This window comes from Bos mutus, chromosome 15, assembly GCF_027580195.1.
Source record: "Bos mutus isolate GX-2022 chromosome 15, NWIPB_WYAK_1.1, whole genome shotgun sequence".
In the NCBI taxonomy this organism is placed as follows: domain Eukaryota; kingdom Metazoa; phylum Chordata; class Mammalia; order Artiodactyla; family Bovidae; genus Bos; species Bos mutus.
The window spans coordinates 18,006,092-18,022,301 of NC_091631.1; the positions used below are offsets into that span (position 1 = coordinate 18,006,092).

The 16,210-nt window shown below is 45.1% G+C and overlaps 1 protein-coding gene across 1 annotated transcript in view; it reads right to left on the reverse strand.

The window, feature by feature from the left end:
* KIAA1549L (KIAA1549 like) overlaps window positions 1-16,210 on the reverse strand; it is a 128,983-nt gene that overhangs the window by 76,896 nt on the left and 35,877 nt on the right. The window contains exons 12-13 of the mRNA XM_070383083.1: window positions 8,924-9,087; window positions 2,584-2,774 (exon numbers count right to left, since the gene is read on the reverse strand). Coding sequence (XP_070239184.1) covers window positions 2,584-2,774; window positions 8,924-9,087 — 355 coding nt within the window. The remainder of the gene's footprint in view (window positions 1-2,583; window positions 2,775-8,923; window positions 9,088-16,210) is intronic.

Genomic DNA, 16,210 nt, shown 5'->3' on the forward strand with positions numbered 1-16,210 from the left:
CTAGAAGAACCACCCAGCTGAGCTCAGCCAAGACTGCTGATCCCCCCAAAATTACGAGCTAAATAAATGGTTGCTGTTTTAGGCTGCTAAACTTTAGAGTGGTTTGTTATGGGGCAACAGATAATTAATCAACATGCCCTCCGCATTCTTCCCCACACAAGATGAAATCCAACCCTCTGTTTCTCTGTAATTCCTTTTTAGGTACTAAGATCTCCTGGAGAAAAGCTTGGAGATTTGATGCTTGACTCCAATACAAAATTTGTAAATTTGATACAAACAATCCTTTCTTCCTCCTGAAATAACTTCATTCGCTTGGCTTCCTGGATTCCATTCTTGCTTCGTTCTTGTGCCTTTCTTATGGATGCTTTTCAGAATCTTTTGCCGATTCATCTTTATTATCTGGGTCTCTAATCACTGCCATGTCCCAGGCATCAGTTTTTAGATTTATTCTCCATCTGTACTCTCCAAGGTGCCCATCTAGTCTCAGAGATTTTTGTAACTAAACACTGATAGCTCCTACATTTATATTTCGACTCTCGACCTTTCCTCTGAACTCCAGACTCATATGGTTAACTGAGCTCTCAATGTCTCCACTTGCATGTCTCATGGGCATCTCACACTGAACATGTCCACACCCAAACTCTACAAACTTCTCCTCCAGTCTTTCCCAGCACAAAAATGGCAAATCATCCCTCTCTATTTACATACTACACAGCAATTTATCAGCACATCTTGTCAGCTCTTCCTTGTAAACACCTCTAGAGCCTAATCACTTCCCACATCTCCAAGCCCTGGTCCACACCACCATCTCTCACCCGGACTCCTACAAAAGCCTCCTAATGGGTCTCTCTGCTCCTCTACAGTCTATTTCCACACAGCAGCCAGAGCGAGCCTTTAAAATGCAAGTCACATCCTGTCATTATTCTCAGAACCCTCTTCTAAGGACCCCTAATCTTCATTCACAATAAAATCCCAAGTTCTGACTTTGATTTCTAAAGCCTGACAAGATCAACCTCAGTTAGTTTCTCTGACTCAGCTGCTACAAACTTCCTCCCTAGTTCACATCAGCCTCCTTGGCCTTCATGCTCTTCCTTAAGCAAGTCAAGACGTTTCCTCCTCTGGGCTTAGCACATACTGTTCCATCTGCTTGGGATGTTCTTCCACTAAATAACCTTACACATCATTTCAATAAAGTCTTCCTCACATGTCACTTTATCAGTGAGGCCTTCCCCAACTTCTTGCTAAAGTAGCATCATATTCCCCTTTCCACATCTCCAATCCCTGACCGTGCTTTGGTTTTCTTCTTTATACTCATCACCTCCCAACCTACTATATTTTTATCTCTCTGTTTATTGTCTATCTCTCCCCCATCAAACTGTAAGAACTGTAGGAGTATGAACTTTGTCTTGTTCGTTGCAGTATCCTTTGTGCCTGGTTAACAGCAAACAATTGATAAATATCTGTTACCTGAAAGGAGAGAAGGAGGCCAACAGGATGTAGTTTTTCAGCCGCCATTGTGGTCCCAGGCAAGAAAGAAAGAGGTTGGCAATGAGAGTTGGTTAGCCAGGCAACAGAGTTAGCCATAGAGTTCATTACCTCTTTGTGAGGCTATTGCAAAGTCCCAACAAGTGTCCTGGCCTCTAGCCTTAACCTCTCCCATCTATCATTCACAATGCACTGGAGTAGTCTTTCTAAGATACAGTTGGGCATCACTGTCTTCCTGAAGAACTCTCAGTGGCTTAATACTGCTTAGAGTATAAAGGTCAAACTCCTCAGTCTGGCAGTTAAGACTCTCCACAGTTTTCATCTATCTTCTGGTTTCATCTTTCACTGCATTTCAAGCACTGTGAACTCTAAACCCCAAGGATATTCATCATAAGTAATCATTGCTGTCTCCTGGCTCTTCCAGCCTGGATGCTTTTATCTCTTCCCCTCCATGGACATCCCACTTGTCCTTCAAGGCTTGGTTAAAACATAACCTCTTCCATGACACTTTCCCACATCAGAATTAAATTCTTCCTTCTCTCTTTTCCCCAGGACATGGTTTAGACTCCCCAGTAGGCACCTGCACATCAGGCTTGGTATTCCAACGATTTATCTCTTGTCTTTCCATCATGAGATGCTTGGGGTCAGGAATCAATCTTAAACCTTTCTGTAGTCATCCCAATGCCTGTCAAAGTGCCCTGCTCATAGTAAAAGCCCAATAACTGGTTTTTGAACTAAAACCATAAGCTCTATAGAGAAATTGCCAGATAAAATACAACTATCCTGAACCAAAGGCACTGCTTTTAAGATAAATTTAAAAATATAAGTGTAACATCAGTGCCAAATTTGTTACAATAAATCTAAGAAGAAAACCTCAACCGTTGTGGTTGATTAGACATCTAAAACGTTACAATGGATGGCTCATGAGATGCAGGAATTATGATTCCTATCCTCTTCCTTAGTCTCCTTCTCAAATATTCACAGCAAGCATGAAGGGGAATTTTTAAAGAAAACAGAGGAATTGAGGGCTTCAGCTCTTCTCCCCATCAATTATTTCTCTCGCTGACACAGAGAGGCAGAATCTGGCCCCGTGCCTACCTCTTTCTGGTTTCAATGGATTTGGCTGTCTTGATGGTGCTTCCATCCTGAGGGGCATCCCTTTCCTGAGAGGCAGGAGCATCTCTAACGGGTAGTGGGAGGACCACCGTCTCCTGAGTCACCGGGATGACCTCCTCGTCCGCCCCTTGCTGGCCCAGGTGCTGCTTGGCATAATCAAAGCCCTGCACAGGCTGCAAAGAGGAAACAGATTTGCAGTCATGTTTCTGGCAAAGTGTGATGCTCACAGCAGCTTTAAGAGAAGACAGGCAGGAAAGTGCACATGATGGGACCATACTTAGCTTTCCGATGAATAAGAGTTAACTCAAATCTCCATCCTGATTTCTGTCTTTACGAAATCAAAGTCCACATTAATTCCACCTAGCTACAGAACTTCCATAGATAAGACTCAGAAAAATGAATAGTATAAAAAAGATGCAAATATGTTTACGAGAACAAGTTCTTTCAAGGATTTTAGACCACTTATTCTAAGTCACTAGATACTGCTAATTAGAAGCTCTTAAATGCTACATTAAACAGGTCCTGCCTCTTCTACATAAGAATAGTTCTGTCATCTCTTAAGTCCTGTGAAATAACAGGTTTTGTGACTTTGCCAAGTCATTGAAATCTGAACCTCAATGTTTTCATCTGAGAAATGAAGATTATCATATCTGTTCTACCTTCACCACCCTACAGTGTTACAGAGAATCACAGATCTGAAAACAAAAGAGGAGAAACATGCTACCACATGTGAGGCAGTATAATTATTAACAATAAAATGGAACTTATGGAATCACTCTAATCCAGACCGTTCCCTTTAGCAGGCTAGCTCACCTCTCATTTGTCATGACTGAGAAATTAGCAAGGTTTTTATTGCAGTGTCTGAAGTCCCAAGTGAAAAGGGCAGCTGTGAGCAAAACCCAACAGACATGTATTAGTGGGGTAATAAAAAACCAAGAAGCGTGTTTAAACAATTCCTGTGAGTGTCTCTATTCTGCTCTATGCCCCAAAGCAGCACAGTACGGATTTGAGGCAGGACGATGGGGTGGCTAGGAGCAGCCACTCTGAAAACAGATAGCCTGGGTTCAAATCCTGTCTCTGACACATATTAGCTGTGTGGCCTTGGGTAAGTGACTGAGATTCTCTGCGCATGTTTCCTCACCTGTAACATGGGGAGAATATAGTGTGAGCAGGATCAAACGTGTATGTCTGTGACAGTATTTAACCACCCTCAGAGGGACGCTGTGTAGATAAGTAAATTCAAGCCCAGCATTGAGCTAAGTACCTGACACATAGTAAGTACTCAATCAATATTTGTTCAAATTGTTTTCCTGCCTACTAAATCATTGGCCAGGTGAAATGGACATCAGCGATTCTCTTTCAGAAAATTTGGGGTGAAACTTAACCTCTATCGTTTGGGTTCTATCAGAACTTGACATGATCAGACATTCCTCTTTTAGCACCTTACTTAGTCAAGAACTGTAACGGGAAGGCCAGATTAAATGGTCTAAGACCGTGGCCCAACCCATCACACCGTGTCTCAGAATAGGAGGGAGTTTTATTGCTAAATCCAGAAAAGCTTCCTTTTTCAAGCTGTCTGTAGTATAGCCAAGGGCTTCTCCAGTGGCTTGGCAGTAAAGAATTTGCCTGCAATGCAGGAGACACAGGAGATGTGGGTTCAATCCCTGGATAGGGAAGATCCCTTGGAGGGAGACATGGCAACCCATGACTTGCTGATGTTCCTAGAATACTGAACCTGCTTCTCCTATAAACAATTAATCACCAGTTGAACCCAACTGAAATGTTTTTGGAAACTGACCTCTTCTCCCCAGGTCCAGTGCTGTACTGACTCTGCCATGGTCTTGTAATTTCGATTCTGCTCCTTTCCGAACGCATCCTTGACAATCCTCCAAAGTTATCTCCCTTAGAAATTAATCAGGTCATCACTCTCTCATTAAAAACTCTCTGGCACCCAAACTTTCTGGCAAGGCATTCAAGGCCCTTGAATTCTATGTGAACCCATGTGTCCAGTCGCATCTCCTATTAGTCCCTTTTCTGTTCTACCCTTATCCTCCCATTATCCTGTTCAGTTTTGTTCCAACTCTAGTTATTGGGCATTGGCTTGTGTCAGGGACTGTGCTTGGTGCTGGAAATACAAAGGTGAATAATAACTGGCTCCTCTACCCTCAAGAAGCTCACAGTTTCAGTTTCACTTGATATCGTTGGTATAACACTGAATATATAACATGAGTTATGTCATTTCATCCTCACTGTAGCTCAAGGACGTAGGTATTGTTATGGTTCTCCATTTTAAAGATGAAGAAACTGAGGTTCAGAAAGGTTCATCAGTTTCCCCAGACTCACTCAGCTGGTCTATGGTGGAGCCAGGATATGAATCCAGGACCATAGGGGCCAGAGCCAGAACACCCAAACACTGCTTGATGATTCATCCCACCGCCACTTCTCTCTTTCTGCAGCCTGCCACCTAGGTTGGGCATCTCCCACCACACTTCATCTGGCTCCTGTTTTCAGTCTCCTGGCCTGTGTGTGAGCCATCGGCAGTCTGCAGCAGCGTCTAAGAATTTAGTGAAAAGGACAAGCTGGTGCTGGCTTGTCCCCCTCATTTCCACCTTCTTTGGTTCCTTCACACTGCACTGGATACTTCAGGGGACTGAGCTGATGATGCGTGACCAGAAGGACATTAAGGAATGACGAGCTTAAGATGTGGCCTTTGTTATTAGGTTAACAAGAATCCCTGTACATGTTCAGTACGTACAGCCTGCAAGACACTGACACCTCATTTCATTCTCGCAACAACCCTATGGGAAAATTGGGCAAACAGCACAGTCTTCACTTTATGGTAAGAAAACAAAAGCTCAGAGAGGGTCAGTGACTTGCCCAAGACCACACAGCTAAGTGGTGAAAGACTCAGGACTTGTACCCTGCTCTTTTGACTAACAGGATAGTGGGCTTTCAACCTCCAACTTGAGAATCACCTGAGATTAACTAACTGCCCACTGGACACACACTGGAAACCCCTAACACCGCTAATACAACATCATGAAACATTTATAGTTGCTTTAATGAGTTTTGTAAAATTATCAAATCAAAATAATCCCAAACAATTTCAAAGGTAGATATGTTACCTGGATATTTTTAAGAAACATGTGCAATAATAAAAATCAACTTACCTATAATGTTTATTCTATACAAGGCACATTCAAAGTAATTCACATAACTCAATCCTCACAACAAAGTGTAAGTGAACACTGTTATCACCCCCAATGCACAGATGGGGAAAACTGAGACACATATAAATAGTATGTGAGAAAAGAACAGGGCATCTTTAGGGGGTGACTGAGCCATCCCGAGCAGGGCATGCCAACCCTCCAAGCTCCGTTTTGTGTCTCCATATGGCCTTAACAACTTTGTCTTCAGGTTGCCTGATCCAAGGGGCCATGTTCTCTTGTATGAAGGGACAATCTGGGGAAAGTCTGTGAATCCAATGACAAAGAGGAAGCAAAAGTGAACTAGGAAGAAAGGAGGTGACAAAGGCACGACACCCAGCTCTCGTCCTGCGTCGATCATTTTTTTAACCTTCTGCCTGCGTCCGGCTGACTGCGGTGGTAACAGGGTTACGTCTATGGTATTGATACCTTGTCTCTGAAGAAGGGAGCAGGCAGGTATGGCCTGATCTCGGCTCTGAGACAGCCACACTCACCTCCTCTGAGCCTGCTGGGTCTACTAGTGAGGCTCAGCAAAGGTCCCCAGCCGTGTCCTCTGGCTCAGCAGCCAACATTCTTACAGATGCCGCGGTGTCCCTGGAGACTAGGAGACCATCCTCCCCGTCTCTGGGTTGGTGGCAATAGCTAACTTTCTCTTCCCGCCTCGTCCCTTGGCACTAAACGAATTCTGCTCACACCCCCAGGCTGTGAGAAGTGACGCAGGCGGCTCGCTCCTCTGGCAAACGCCGCAGTGTCCCCGGGTTGCTCCAGCAGAAGGAGTGCGGTGGGAAGGAGGCAGTTCCACCCCACTGGTTTCCCGTGATAACAGGGCTTTGGAAATCAAAGTGCGTAGCCCAGCCTCACTGAGGAGAAAACAACCGCTGCCACCCCAAGAGTGAACTCAGTCATCTCACGCAACATAAATTTGCTTGATTTTCCACAGCAGCTGGGTATCTCTTGAAGCACAATGTGCTGGGCAAGGACATAAAAGGGGCTATGAAAACCCACAAACGTGAATCTGTTCCAGCCTCAGACAGCTTTCCAGCCAGGGGATATGCTGAAATCACGTGCTGCCCAGCTCATCTCAGCAAATTAATAAAATTCTGCCTTCATCAATCACATGAAGATGGCATTTACAACCTCGGTATGGCATGCTTTGCATTCCTGGACTTGGCTGCAATTAGATTCTGGTAATTACTGTTATGTCTGAAAGGCTCAGATTGTAACTGAGCTAAGATGGAAATGAAATACCCCCTCTTGGAATAGCTTCATTTTTCACTGCTTGGGTAATTACCAACATCGTGCCGCGTCCTGGCAGCGGGTACCTTTGTGTCAACAGACATGGAATGACATTCTCTGGGGTTGGACCCTTCGCTAGACAGAGTGTCTCAGCAAGCTGCAGCTTCTCAACAGGTGACTTGGCTTAATAAACAACCAAATTCATTTGATTTCTTTTGTTGAAGCGAGGTATGGTCATCCAGGAAGAACTAGGCATGCGTGACTCCCAGCAAGGACAACCACCAAGTCATGTGGCCCAGTGGATGTGAAATTCCATTCTCTATTTCATTCTTGCCCAGAGAATTAGGCAGAACAAGTGCAGAGGTTAGGGGCTGGAGGAGGGTTCTACCCACCAAGTGTCAGGGTTCAGGATGGTGTATAATGTAGACAAAGCCCAAAGACTCAGGTATGGACCTGAGTGCCCCCCTCTGCTGTGGATAAGTCCCATTGTCTCTCATTCTTTTGAGTTTCTCTGCAGTAAAATGAAACTAATAAGAGCTGCCTGACTATGACCTACCTCATAGGACTACTGTGATGAGCAAACAAGGTGACAGGCCTAGAAGAGCCCAGGATATTGTAAGACATTATTTAAACATGATATGATAATCTGGGTAGTAGAGGTTACTACATTCCTTTTGGGGACTATGGTGAAGGGAGCTACATGACCAGAAAACGTGTTATTGCTGAGTTGCTCAGTCGTGTCCAACTCTTTGTGACCCCATACTATATAGCCTGCTAGGCTCCTCTGTCCATAGGATTTCCTAAGCAAGAATACTAGAGTAGGTTGCCATTTCCTGACCCAGGGATCAAACCTGGGTCTCCTGAGCCACCAGGGAAGTCCGACTGGAAAATTCGCCTTTGGAATTTCCCCAGCTTGCCCCTCTCCCAGTCACTGGAGGGGGATGGTGCAGCCCAGTGGAGGCTGTGGATGGTGGATGAAGCCCCCCGCTAGCCTTCAGTGGAGCCACTGAACTGGGGTTTGACAGCTGCCCTGCCAAGGCTCTGCAGCTTGGTCATCATGCAGCCTTTTTTTTTTTTTTTTTTTAAATTATTTATTTGACTGTCTTAGTTGCAGCCAAGTCTTAGTTGCAGCATGTGGGATCTAGTTACCTGACCAGGAATATAACCTGGAACCCCTGCATTGGGGGCGTGAACTCTTAGCCACTGGACAACCAGGGAAGTCCCCGTCATGTAGCCTTTGAAGATCAGCCACTCTGGCCAGTGGAAGAAGGAAGGTTTTGAGGGTCTGATGTGCCCCCAAAGAGCCTTGACACCTGGTTAACCTTGGCTCCTAACCTCAAAGAGTTAGGGGCCGAGACACCTGGTTCTACCATCAGTTCTGCTACTTACTCACTGTGCCATCACGAAAAAGTCACTTCTCTGTAAAAGGGAAGGTGTCAGATCAGATGAGCTCTGAGACCCCTTTCAAGTCTATCTAACTCCTCATTTTCTGTACCTCTGTTTCCTCCTCTGAAAAATAATGTTCTTCCTCAAAGGGCTGCTACGAAGAGTAAGTGAGCTGGTACCTGCAAAGCACTGAAAAGCACTTAGATCAAAGAGTTATTGTGTTCCAATTATAAAAATGAAGGTTTGCACAACAATGCAAATATCCTTAATAATACTGAGCTGAACACTTAAAAAGGGCTAAATGGCGCACTTTATGTTATGTATATTTTACAATTTTTTAAACATTCAAATAAGTAACAAAAGGGTCTCCTTCAACATGAGGACTGAGGAGGAGGTTTCCGAAGGTACTTGCAGTGACCTCAATGGCCAAAAGGCAGGCAAAGCCCCCTCGGGCCAGGGTTCTTACCCCTCTCCTCTCAGCTTCCAACACATACCTTTGCTCGCTGAGGCAGGTTCATCACGGTGTCTGGCTTGAAGTCGTTCTTATTCTTGCGGCAGAGCACGGCAGTGATGATAATGACGATGACGGTGACCACGGCGATGGGCGCCAGCACTGCAGCGATGATCCACAGGTTGTTGGGTGGGTTCTTCACCACGGCTGCGGAGTTGAGGGGGGAAGCATGTGACCAGGAGCTCAGGGAAGCAAAAACACCCCTGAGATAAGCACCTCCAGTCCCCAGTCATGAGGTGGTTGAGAGGCTTTGGGCTCAGAAAGGCTCTTGCTTTGACAAGTTACTCCAGGTCTCTGAGTCTCAGTGTCCCCATCTGTAAAATGGGCTATCCTGTGGTGAGGCATCAGAGACAAGGTACATGTGGTGCTTGGTGTAGCCCCTAGGAGGTGCTCAATGAATGAAAGTCTTTATTAGGACCAGGAGGAGGAAGAGGAAGATGGATTGGGATCAATTTTCCCCACTGGTGATGTCCGTGAATCAGAAGAAGAGAGAAGAACTCTGAGGATTAGTGTGTTGCTTCAATCAGGAGGCAAAGGTCACAGAGAGATGACTCGAAATATTGTAGTGAAGTCGCCCCTCTGAATGACCAATGAATAAAACACACCTGAGTGGACGGATCTGCTCCCATCCTGCCATGGTCAGCTGGGGATGCTTGGAAATGCCGTGCTCTAATCAATACCATGTCCGATTAGACACGGGTAATCTGGCCAGACAGTAGGGAAGGTGGTGGGCAAGATGGCTGTGACTGGTTGTTTTAGCTCATGATACTGTCTGCTAACAACACACATGCTCTAGTCTCTCCCACTCCCTGGATGATCTCATAGACTCATGGCATCAAACACCATCTGGGCTGATGATGCTCATTTACATAGCTCTAACTAGGACCTCTACCCCAAACTCCAGATTCCTATATCCAACTGCCAACTCAAATCTCCAACTGGATACATAAGAGATGTCTCAAATTTAATACATCTGGAACACAACTCTCAATCTCCCACCCCCTAAAACCTGTTCTTGTGATATTCTCTTCTCCAATAAGTGGTAACTCTTTCCTTCCAGCTGTGAAGGCCAATAACTGTCATCAGTGTCAACCTGTTTCTTTTATTCTCTCCCAACATCCTATTTGTCAACAAACCCTGTCATCCCCATCTTCAAAATATATCAGTTCTTTCTATTGCTATGGTCCAACCTAGCAACACGTCTCACCTGAACTACTGCAATGGTCTCCTCCCTTGTTCTCTATAGTCTACTTGTAACACAGAAGCTGGAGGGATCCTTTGAAAATTCAGATCACAACATTCTTCTGCTCAAACCCTGCAGAGGCTCCAACCTCACTCAGAGTAAGAGCCACAGTATAATTTCTACAAAGCTTTAAGTGATCTGCTCCAGCAAACCATCCTAGTTACTTCTCTGCTCTTAAAGCTCTTCCTTCAACTCACTCTGTTCCAGTCTACCTTCCTCCGACTGTTCCTTAAGCATGCTGGACATGCTTCTGCCTCAGGGCCTTTACATCAGTTTATTCTTCTACCTAGAACACTCTTCACCTAGATATCCACACGACTCTCTCCCTCATTCCTTCAGGGCTCTGAACAAGTGTCACTATATCTGTGAGGCTTTCCCTGTATTCTTTGTAAAATAACAATCCCTGCCCCAGGCACTCTCCATCCCCTTTTTCCTACTTAGTGTTCCTTTACATCAGTGCTTCTCAAACTGTAAAGTGAAAGTGTGAAAGTGAAAGTCATTCAGCTGTGTCTGACTCTTTGCGACCCCACGGAGTATACAGTCCATAGTATTCTCCAGGCCAGAATACTGGAGTGGGTAGCCGTTTCCTTCTCCAGAGGATCTTCCCAACCCAGGTATCGAACCCAGGTCTCCCACATTGCAGGTGGATTCTTTACCAGCTGAACCACTAGGGAAGCCCAAGAACACTGGAGTGGGTAGCCTATCCCTTCTCCAGCAGATCTTCCTAACCCAGGAATCGAACCAGGATCTCCTGCATTGCAGGTGGATTCTTTACCAGCTGACCTACCAGGGAATCCCCTCAAACTAAAGTGCATGCCAATCACCTGGGAATCTTGCTCAACGTGGATTCTAATTTTGTGGATTGGGATGGGTCCACCTATAATAGGTTCTTCAGGACACCAGTCTACCATCTTCTCTGTCTACTGGCTGTCTGAATAAAGTCACTATTCCTTGCCTCAACAACTTGTGTCTCAATTTGTTGGCCTGACATGTGGTGAGTAATATGAGCTTGGACTTGGTAACATGCCTAATAAGCTCCCAGTAGATACCCATGCAGCAGGGCCCCAGGCCATACTTGGAATGGTGAGACTCTAAAGTATATATCACCATCTGCTGTGATACATACATTATTTGCTCACCATCTGTCACCCCTGCCCCTCGTTTAGCATGTATACCCTAACAGAGCAGGGAGGTTTACTTTTTGTCTCTTGTTTGCTGCATCCCCAGGGCTAGAACAGAGCCTTGCACATAGTAGTGAAAAGTGAAAGTGAAAGTCGCTCAGTCGTGTCCAACTCTGCGACCCCATGGACTATAGAGTCCATAGAATTCTCCAGGTCAGAATACTAGAATGGGTAGCCTTTCTCTGCTCCAGGGGAATCTTCCCAATCCAGGGTTCAAACCGGGGTCTCCTGCATTGCAGGCATTTTCTTGACCAGCTGAGCCACAAGGGAAGCCCAAGAATACTGGATGGGTAGTCTATCCCTTCTTTAGCAGATCTTCCCAACTCAGGAATCGAACTGGGGTCTCCTACATTGCAGGCAGATTCTTTACCAACTGAGCTATCAGGGAAGCCCCTGCACATAGTAGGTGCTCAATTAAAAGCTGAATGAATGTATAACTACACTATCATTAATCCTGTTCCAATTTGGCTCCCCCTACAGGTTTCTACGAAGGACAGAGTAAAAGCCATTTAAGGGAGAAGTTCCCTTCTCCCTGGTAGTTCCCATCCATGAAACTGTGCTGTGTGTGCTAAGTTGCTTCAGTCGTGTCCAAGTCCCGGTGACCTCATGGACTGTATTCTACCAGGCTCCTCTGTCCATGGAATTCTCCAAGGGAGAATACTGGAGTGGGTTGTCATTTCCTTCTCCAAGTTCCAATCCACATTTTAAATTAAATACTTTCAATCTGGTTTATATATCACTCTCTTATAAGTCTGGTTAGCATAAGTTGGTACTCCTGATCCTGTTTAACTCTGGGGGCTGCTAAACTCACAAAACTGAGGACTCAAGTCTGGAGTACAAAGACCCCCCCAGTAAGCATCACATGGTGAGGACCTGCCTGAGGAGCCAGCTGGTCTTTCTCTGACATCAACCACCCCTGACTTCCACTGGCACCTCATTAGCCAAGATTTACCTCTCCTCAGGCAGCTCTTGGCTCGGAAGTGCTATTAGTACAAAATAACTTCTTTTCCACCGTTTTTGTCAATCGGTGATTAATCACATTATTAACTTCTGAAAACAGCTCATTAGATAATGTGCTTCTGTTGACATTAAACATGTAATTGCTGCTGCTTTTAGTAATTCAGTATTTCTATGTGAGTTTTAGGCCATTAACATTTTTTAAAGCTTAATGCTTCTGTGAAAAATATCAATTTTGGCTATTCTATCCTGATGGGGAAAAATGTATAGTGTATCAGAACATGATACCCTAAATATATTTATATGTATTTTTTTCATTAGCAAGAATGAAATATTAATATGAGTTCAGCTTTTACTCAGCTTTATTGTTTTGATGGATGTGTGCAGTATGGAAAATCCTTTCACCTCTATTTAAATGAGGAAGGAATAAAGGTATGCTATGTACATTAATAAATTCATTTAACGGTCAAAGCGATAGTAAAGTTAGGTCAACTGAAGTCATCCAAACCTAATATATTCATTGGCATAATGATCTAAAACTACAAAGTCAGGTACAGAGGTGAAAAGGAACAAATGGCTATTTAATTTGCAACAATGTCAGAGGAAGGATAGGAAAATGAGACAACACATTCTGAGCTTCTACTGTGCGTTAGGCACTGCGATACACTCTTTGTCAGGCTTTTACTCTCATACCCATTTTTCAGATGAAGAAACTGAGCCCCAGGGAGGTTAGACTATGTTTTTTTTTTAACCATAAAAAGTCATTTCTCTGAAATATACAGTATAAGTCAGCTCTGAGTTAATGCATATGAATGGGAGTGTGTGCATGTATGAGTGCACACGCACAAAGTATTGGTCAGAGCGAATGAACTCAATAGGTCCCTATAATCTGAACTCAGAAAGAATTACTCTCATGTAGAGCAAATGGTGATAGGAGAAGGATTCCATTCAAAAAAGTTCTCAGCTCGTCTTCATGACTCCCAAAACATGAGAAATCATGACTGGTGTGAGTAGACACAGGAAGGGTCTAACTCAGATCCCTGAAGCTGGGGAGAGCTCAGGCCCATCGTGCCCCTGCCCACACGCTCTTGCGGCTCTCATCCCACTCAGGTGTGGCCCATGAGGCTCTACCGCTGGTGGCTCCTCTGCTGCATCTGTGACTCATCATTGCTGCTCTCTTCCATCAGGGACCTCCTCACTGGCTCTCAAACCCCACCCCTTCTCTGCCTGGAACTTTCTTCCCAGGTATCCTCAAGAAGCAACTCAAAGGTTGCTTCCTCAATATCGTCTTCACACCCCCAAACAATTTAAGATTGCAACCATTATCTCCTCGGCATCCTTCAGCCTTCCCTGCTTACTTTTTCTCCATGGTACTTACCAGCATATAACATATTATTCAGTTATTTTGTCTGCTTAATCTGCCCACTTAGGAATATAAGATCCATGTGGGCAGAGTGTTTGCCTGCTTGGCTCACAGCTGTATCTCCAGGGCCTAGAACAGTGCCAGACATATACTAGGTGCTCAAGAAATATTTGTTGAAAGAATGAGAGTTCCCTTTACTGAAGGGCCAGTCTATATAGCTTTCTTTAAGTGATATTTTTTGAGATCGATGTCTGACGGCCACATAAGGGAAACCAGTTCCTGCCCTGGTCTGCTTGTGTATGGGGAGAACTGTCCCTACACCATCGGCTGGATAAGCTCTCTGAGGGACCCCTCACTCCAGACCCTGCAAAGAGAGCAGATGAAAACCTCCATCGGGAACGCAGCCACTTCTTTAGAAGTTACTGCTGCCCCATTTCCCAGAGATGACATGAGGAGAGCGGGCATCACACATTCCACTGTAGGGCACTGCCCATTGGCCCTGTGCTGTGTGTATGCTAAGTCACTTCAGTCGTGTCCAACTCTTTGCAGCCCCATGGACTATAGCCCACCAGGCTCTTTGTCCATGGGATTCTCCAGGCAAGAATACTGGGGTGGGTTCCATGCCCCTCTCCAGGGCATCTTCCTGACCCAGGGATCCAATCTGCATCTCTTCCATCTCCTGCATTGGCAGGTGGGTTCTTTATCACTAGTGCCACCTGAGAAGCCCTGCACATCGGCCCTAGACCTAGCAATTTAGAAAACACTGGAACGCACAGTACGGGATAAGGAGGTGTCTGTTCAACACCGTGATTCTCCATTCAAAGTGCATGGATTTACATCGCAGGCTGATTTAAGAACTATTAGGAGAAAATGCGGAGAAGGCAATGGCACCCCACTCCAGTACTCTTGCCTGGAGAATCCCATGGACGGAGGAGCCTGGTTGGCTGCAGTCCATGGGGTCCTAAGAATCGGACAGGACTGAGTGACTTCACTTTCACTTTTCACTTTCATGAACTGGAGAAGGAAATGGCAACCCACTCCAGAATTCTTGCCTGGAGAATCCCAGGGACAGAGGAGCCTGGTGGGCTGCCGTCTATGGGATCGCACAGAGTCGGACACGACTGATACAATTTAGCAGCAGCAGCAGGAGAAAATGAGATTTAAAACATCTCTTTCTCCTCTTCTTCATGGGTCTTAGTGTGTTCCTCATCTGGGTGGAAGCATTTCCCAGGGTCTGTCTTCTGCTTTGTACTCCCTCCAGGACCAGAATTTCTCCAGGATTTTAATTCTGTTCTGTATTTATAACATTCTCAAAGTCTATAGTGTTGACTTTAGCCTCTCTCCTGGGATTCAGACTAGGATTTCCAACAACTGTCCTAACTTCAGCCCTATATATCCCCCACAGCACCCTTTAATAGTCCATCACCTAGGTACTTCCCTCGTAGTCCAGTGGTTAAGACTCCATGCTTCCACTACAGGGGACTGGGGTTCGAACCCTGGTTTACAGGGGACATGGGTTTATACCCTGACCAGAACTAAGATCCCACATGCTATGCAATGTGGTGGGGGCCCTACCCCCCAAAAAAAGAACAAAAGAAAGTCCATCACCTAAACTCATCATGGCCGTAAGTGAATAAATCACACTCTCCCTCCTAAAAGAGCTTCTCCTCCCCAACTCCCTCTCTAATTTTATTAACAGCACCCTGTACTCTGAATTATATAGGCTCTTAACCTTCAAATCACCTTTGCTTCTTCATAGACTCTCCTTGAGTCCTTCCACCTTATGGATAAATGAGACATTCAGCTACTACTTATTATGTGTTTAATAGGTGCCCCAGGGATATACTAAACCCTCTATATGCAATAATTATTTCATTTAAACCCCTAGTAGTTCTCCCAGGTCAGTGTTTTTATTTCTCCGTTTTACAGATGAGGAAAATGTAGGTCAAAGAGGGTCACTCATTTGTCTCCTGTCTTATTGCAAAGGCTCTGCTCTCAACTGTTCTGCTATGGTGTCTTCCAACCACATGCCTCACTCATGGCCTGGCAAAGGCATTTAGCAAAGGTGGCTCCTAGGCTTTCACAAGAATAGAGCCAGGCAGTAACTGAGGCTGGATATTCAGAAAGGAATGAGATGTGGTACCTGCTTTTAAAGAGCTCATGAGGAAGAAAGCAAGAAAACAATTCATTTGGCCACTGGGATAAGGGCAATGAAGGCCTTTGGAACTTGGGGGAAGGGGTCACGCTTCAGCAGTCAGGGACAGGGAATGTGAAGAATGAATCCTCCCGTGTGGCTGAAGCCCTGGGTCTGAAGGAAAGAAGAGTAGGCTGTATGATTGGGAAAGAAGCCTGGAGACCAGGCTGTGAAGGGATCTGAATGGTTGCTGCACACCTGTTGTGAAGGGCTTGGAAGGCCCACTTTAAGAAGCTTGGATTTTACTCTTGTGAACAGTGAAGAGCCACCAAATATTTTTTAAATGTTGTAAATGTACGATCAGAACCTGTGTTTATTATAATGACTCTAAT